Below are 6,000 nucleotides of genomic sequence, written 5' to 3' on the forward strand. Positions count from 1 at the left end.
AATCAATTTTTTTCAGAGATCAGAAAGTTGAGAAGAATTTGTAATCAATTTAGAAATCTTAAAACATTTTCTTATAATATTTTCAATTGAAATGAAATACTTTGACATTCATGAATTGAAGCATTTAATTTCTGTTTGTTGAGTAGAATTTAAATGTTTTGTTTTGACGCATGATATTGAAATGAATCTGTCGACCTGCCACACTGCCTCATAGGAGTTGTAGTTTGGGTTCCTCATATACCCATTCTCTTCTATGGATTGGGCTTCCCAGCCAGACTATATTTCATGTGATGCATTGCAGTCACAGGCTGTGATGTCTGATGGAGGTTCAACCATAGGGGAGACTGTGATGTAGCATGGAAGAGGTAGCTAACTGGGGAGAAGAATATGGTCATCTCCTATGTGACATCACGACAGCTCAAGTGGACACAGATTAATAGCAAAATGACAGGAAACAAAATGTTTTGACTCAGTTTGACAAATCAAAATGTTTGAATTTGGGATGACCCAGCCCAAAACTACATATTTTGTTTAAGTTTTCCCAACATAAAGATGAAATTTCTGTTTCATAGAAAACATTTTGAAGGAAAATTTCCATCCAGCTCTAGTTAAATCATTGCTACATACATCATATTCACTCAGACAAATCCTCAGCTGGTTTAAAAGGGGGTAGCTCTGCAGAATCAATGAAGATATGCCAAGTCATAGCAGCTGAGGATTTGGCCCACTGTTTGCCTACACTGAATACTGCAATGTTACATGGGGAAGAAGATACCCCCTCTCCACATTTCTCCTATGGAAAAGGCAATTTTTCATGTACCATCCATTCAACAAGAAATTTGAAAATGTTCAGTTTTATTGTAAATACACCAGGAAAGGAGTTTGAATTAAATTGTGCATAGATTAGGTACGGTTTTATTTTAAAGAAAGCAAAGCATTGACTATGTACAGATATATAAAGAATATTACACTATAAATAGTATAAAGAATATGCTAATTACAGATATATAATACAGATGGTAGGGGCAGGGCCAGTGGATCTGCAACTAACTGGATTCACTGTCCCACTTCCCCAAAGCTAGGAGAATACAGCAGCTCTCTGGGTTGGCATAGCCCAGAGGCTGGAGTAGTAGCTGCAAAAAAAAGTTCTGCTGCTGCTCCATAACCTGTAGGAAATGAATTCATTCCATTCACTCCCCGCAAACCTTCCCCAAATACACACTATTTACTCTGGCTGTGCAAGCTTTACCACCTTCTATCCATTTTGTTTGCACTGTTCTCTTTCCATTATCAAGAACGGGGTTGAGAGGAAGAGCTCCAGGGAAATATTAGTGCTTAGAAAGGTTAAGTGGCATTTTGGAAGAAATTAATTTATTCATCTTCAGGCAAATCAAAGGCAGGGACCACAACAGTGTAAATGTCCTAAAGAAACAATTTCATCCAGTCTGTGGGGAATCCATTGCATGAATGACCAGTAATGTCTTCATGTCTTCCCTACCAGAGAAGAGATTATAAGCTATGAAAGTCTCTATGGGGTCTGTTTTCCCTGGTGATTAGTGTAACTCTTATTAAAATCACTTGGAGTTACACTTACGAAAGGGGATTTCTGATCCAATACCCATTGAACCTGGATCAGGCCCTCAGAGGAGAGGAGGCATGTTTATGTTAGACTAGTTTAGTCCATTCTTTATGGATAAAAAATGATATTTTCCAAATACATTTCAGATACTAAAATGATCTTGATGGCATTAGTCACTGATACCTTTGCCAGGTGTCATTCTCAAACACTGTGTGTTTGGGTCACATAATGCAGTGTGTGAGTGAATGTAGGACTGAAGGAATGCACCTTTAACTCTGTTTCTATCAAAATATGATGTGAATACTTCACATAGCACCACTTTAAAATGTATCATTCTATTGTTTTCCCATAAGCCTCCTTTGCCTTCTTATATTCGTCCACCTGTCAGATAATATGCAATGATGATAAGCGGACACTTCATGGGATTAAATCTTTTGACTGCCCCATGGATCATATAAAGCATATCTCCATTTGGATGATTCAGAGGAAAGGAACAATGTAACACTTGTACTGAGCTAATTTACGTTTGACCCACTTACATGTTCAGCATGCTTAACAGCCAAAATGCAGCCGGAAGATTGTACAGGTGATGAATTAGCAATGCTTCATCAGCATCCTCAAATAGCATTGTGCTAAATCCCAGCTCCAAATTCACATTTCATGCAGCTGAGTGCTCTTACCAACATTTTTCATAACTTCTCTGTAGATGCAGATTGTGAACATGCCTTTAACCAACACATTTTTACAATATTTACTTGAAAGAAGTCGATTACTTAGGAGGCTGATAAGGGGTGTCAGCTGCTTTCATTAAGATCACTAATTTGAACACCAGCACTCTTTTGTAACGAATAAGGCTCTATATCTGTCACGGCCCTGACTTTGGTGACATAACACATGACTTTGTAACGTGGCTTATCTGTGAGACATCATCAGATGCTGCGCCTGTGTTTGCTGATGGTGGTCTAGTGACACGACACTGAAAAAATGGATCAAATCTCTAAAAGGTATTTTTCAATATTTTCTCTGCCATAGTTAATAAATGTTGGAGGAGAAATTATTATGGAGAGTTGCCCCTTGAAGAGTTAGGGCCCAGTCCTGCAAGCTGAGCTGCACAGGTGGTCCCTGCAGCTGTGCAGAAACCTGTTGAATTCAGTGAGGCACCACACAAGGGCAGGGATCCTCCTGTGCAGGTCGGTGTGCAGGACTGGGGGCTTAATGGATAATATTTGGAGACAAAGTTCAGTTATTGAAGTGTGAAATACTATTTCCTGCTTCTAGTGCAAATCTCAATTTTCTTCAGTATTGTTGCATCTATTTATGTATTCCAATAGATTAGAATTTAGAAGAAATGCAAAATGTTTTTTACCAAAAAAAAAAAAAAAAGGTACTCAGGTGGGTTAAATCCTGCCTGTGCAAAACAGAACCAAACTGGGAGTGGGAGGGAAGCTGGGTGGGAATAATGATACCTCTCTGCCAGAGAAGCATATTTGGCAGTCTATATATATAGCATGTTCCTCAAGCTTTTTCAGGTTGTTAAACCCTTATTCAAAGTCTAAAAATGTCACGACATCTTCACATTCACAATAAAAGTAAGAGCAAAAAATTATATTACAACTACTGCCACCACTACTACATTTAACCTGACAGACTTTGAAGGTTTTGGCCATCCCAAAGTTTTTTTGGACATTTTGTTATCCGTGCTTTAGAATTGTAATAAAATTGTCAACAGCTTGCACCCCCTGCACCTCAATTGCCTTTTGTGATTCCCTCCTCCCTGACCAGCTAATTGGTTAAGTGCTGATTCAGAGAAACATCCCTATTCAGGCAATAAGCACTTAAACATGTGCCAAAATATAAGCACATGCTTAAGTGCTTTACTGAATCATCAGTGTCTTAAAATAGAAGTAAAATGTTCACCTCTTCTCCTTTTTAAATGTCTCTTATTCTGCAGTTTGGAAATTGTTATATATTTCTTTGCCCTCACAGGTTTGAGTAAGACTTCAGGTTTGATCTCATAGTTATGTAAACTATACTTCCCAATAACTATTTAACAGTTTAGGACATATATTTTGATTTCATGCTGAATTGTGGCAGTTTGATAATAACATGTTTGTTTGTTTTAAACAGGACGCAGTCTGCTAATGGATCAGCTCAAGCAAACATGTTAAAGGATAGAACACATCTATCTGCAGAAACAGACAGCAAAAAACACCATGAAATGAAGACTTCACAGCCCAATATATTAGTTGATCCAGCTGATAAGGTATAATGTGTCTCAAAACAGCAGGGAATTTCTTAAAGTTTGAGTGAAATCCTGTCCAATTGACTTTGATAGGAGTGTTCTCACTGAGTTTTATAGGGCCAGTGTTTCATCCCCAAAATGTAATTTTAGGCCAGGTTTTCAGTGGGCCTCCAAAAATACATTGACAAAACAGAGGGTACTGTTTGGTGGTTTGCTGTTTGACATTTTTATATGACCAAGTGCTCATATTTAGGCTAAGGGCATGAAAAATGGATGTGCTAGCAAGTTCTGTAGCACATCTTTAGAGGTCCGCAGAAAATGTATGCATCTTTAGAGGTGTGCAGGTATTTGGGGCTCTCTTATATCTCATTAGTACAGGCTCTTTCGTTCAGTAATTTTAAGCATATGCTTGTCTTCTAGTTTAGTAGTAAATGTAAATAAATAAGCAAATAAAATTCTTGCCTCAGAAATAGGAATGAATAAACAGATTCAGATCAAGAAAAATGTATCACCCACCCCTGAAACCAAACATCAACTGAACCTTTTTTTCCTTTCCCTGGGAAGAGCTAGAGGAGGAAGGATTATGTTAGATACAGGAGACCCAGAGATATCAGCAGAAAGGTAGCAATAGGCTGGAGTAAATCCATGGATCCAGAATAAATGGGAAGTAGAATTGTTTTCAGATAAGGGATGATACATTTTCTTTGTCCATATGAGAAAGTAGGCAGTGTTATTGTGCACAAATTGGGTAACAGGGACTTTAGGTCACCATACAAAAGGGAATTATAATAGCCACGGCAAGAAGAGATAGAGGAATGGGTAAAGTTTTCAGCAAAGATGGAGCAAAGGCATTGCTGTACATGAACAATAAATAGGCGCTCAACCTGCAGTCGGATCCATGAGAACAAACACCCTGCTCATTGCATATCAGGGCCATCATCTGTAAAGTATGAGAATCACTTTGCAATTTTTGGATGAAAGCAGCAATATACTTGTATTGTTATTATCATTAATCAGCCACGGTCCTCTAAAGAAAGCCACTAGAGTCCCAAATAAGCAACACATTTTAGTATGGGCATGAGTGTTTTGCTGAATCAAGGCCTAGATTTAGATGTGAAATTAATGTTAACTTTTCTCTCTTCTGCTTAGGATCATGCCAATGGTCCCCAGATACTACTCTGCATGTAATTATTTTACTGTGTTTTAGAAGATAATGAACAGATACAATGTACTTCTTTGTACTTAACATTTTTTAAAAAGAGCTAATAGAAGCAGTTGGAACGATCCAGATACATTTATGCCAGACTGTTCTTCACTTTTGGTACAAAGATCTTTCATAACTATTACAATCCTGCATTACACATTTGTTTAGACTTTTGGTAGTACATATCACCATTTAATATCATGTTCCAAATGATGTTTCATTTTATTCTACCCCCTTTCTCATAGTGCCACTAAAGCAATTAAACCTGGAGATAATATCTGTTGCAAAAGCGCATCGCATTTTGCTTCTGAAAGTCTGAAAAAGATGCTTTTCATCTTTTAGTAAAGAGAAAACACAGAGGAAGTCAGAAACAGTTTTTTTTTTAATTCTAGAATATTAAGTGAAATATAAGAATAGAAATACTTACTCCATTTTATTTATTCATATTTTATCCCATCTATACATGTTGCATATTTAGCCATTGGCACAGATACTTAAAATATGATCATTTCCTTCCATAGTACTCATCTGAATTAATTGTACTTCTTTTACATGCTAACCCTTAGATATTTTAAAATTTCTTGATTTGAAAATCTCTATCCTGGAATTAGGAATAGGTAAATAAAATGAATCTATGTGTTAAGAAATAAGGATTCAAACGTGACAATTGCACTTAGACCAAGATGTTGCAATATTTCTGACTGTCCTTTCTGCTGATATTCATAATTAGTGATCCCTGCACAAGCTTCATTTTTAAGACACAATGTCTTAATGCCAATTATCTATTTGTACAATTTTCAAGGTGACTTTGCAGCTTACCCATGTGTACAGCACCTGTAAAAATGTCTATAAATATTTTTCATATCAATAACAATTCTAACTGCATTTTCAGAAAAAGAGGTCTCATTTGTAGTGCTGTCGGATGATCTAATTTTAACTATTTCATTATTGCCCTGCAAATCAGACTATTTCTTC

At 36.9% G+C, this 6,000-nt stretch overlaps 1 protein-coding gene across 1 annotated transcript in view; it reads left to right on the forward strand.

Annotated features, from left to right (window-relative positions):
* TPO (thyroid peroxidase) overlaps window positions 1-5,393 on the forward strand; it is an 83,741-nt gene extending 78,348 nt beyond the window's left edge. The window contains exons 15-16 of the mRNA XM_034763865.1: window positions 3,707-3,842; window positions 4,971-5,393. Of these exons, the coding sequence (XP_034619756.1) occupies window positions 3,707-3,842; window positions 4,971-5,009 (175 nt within the window). The 3' untranslated portion in view covers window positions 5,010-5,393. The remainder of the gene's footprint in view (window positions 1-3,706; window positions 3,843-4,970) is intronic.
* The last annotated feature ends 607 nt before the right edge of the window (window positions 5,394-6,000 follow it).

The sequence above is a fragment of the Trachemys scripta genome, chromosome 3, assembly GCF_013100865.1.
Source record: "Trachemys scripta elegans isolate TJP31775 chromosome 3, CAS_Tse_1.0, whole genome shotgun sequence".
Classification (NCBI taxonomy): domain Eukaryota; kingdom Metazoa; phylum Chordata; order Testudines; family Emydidae; genus Trachemys; species Trachemys scripta.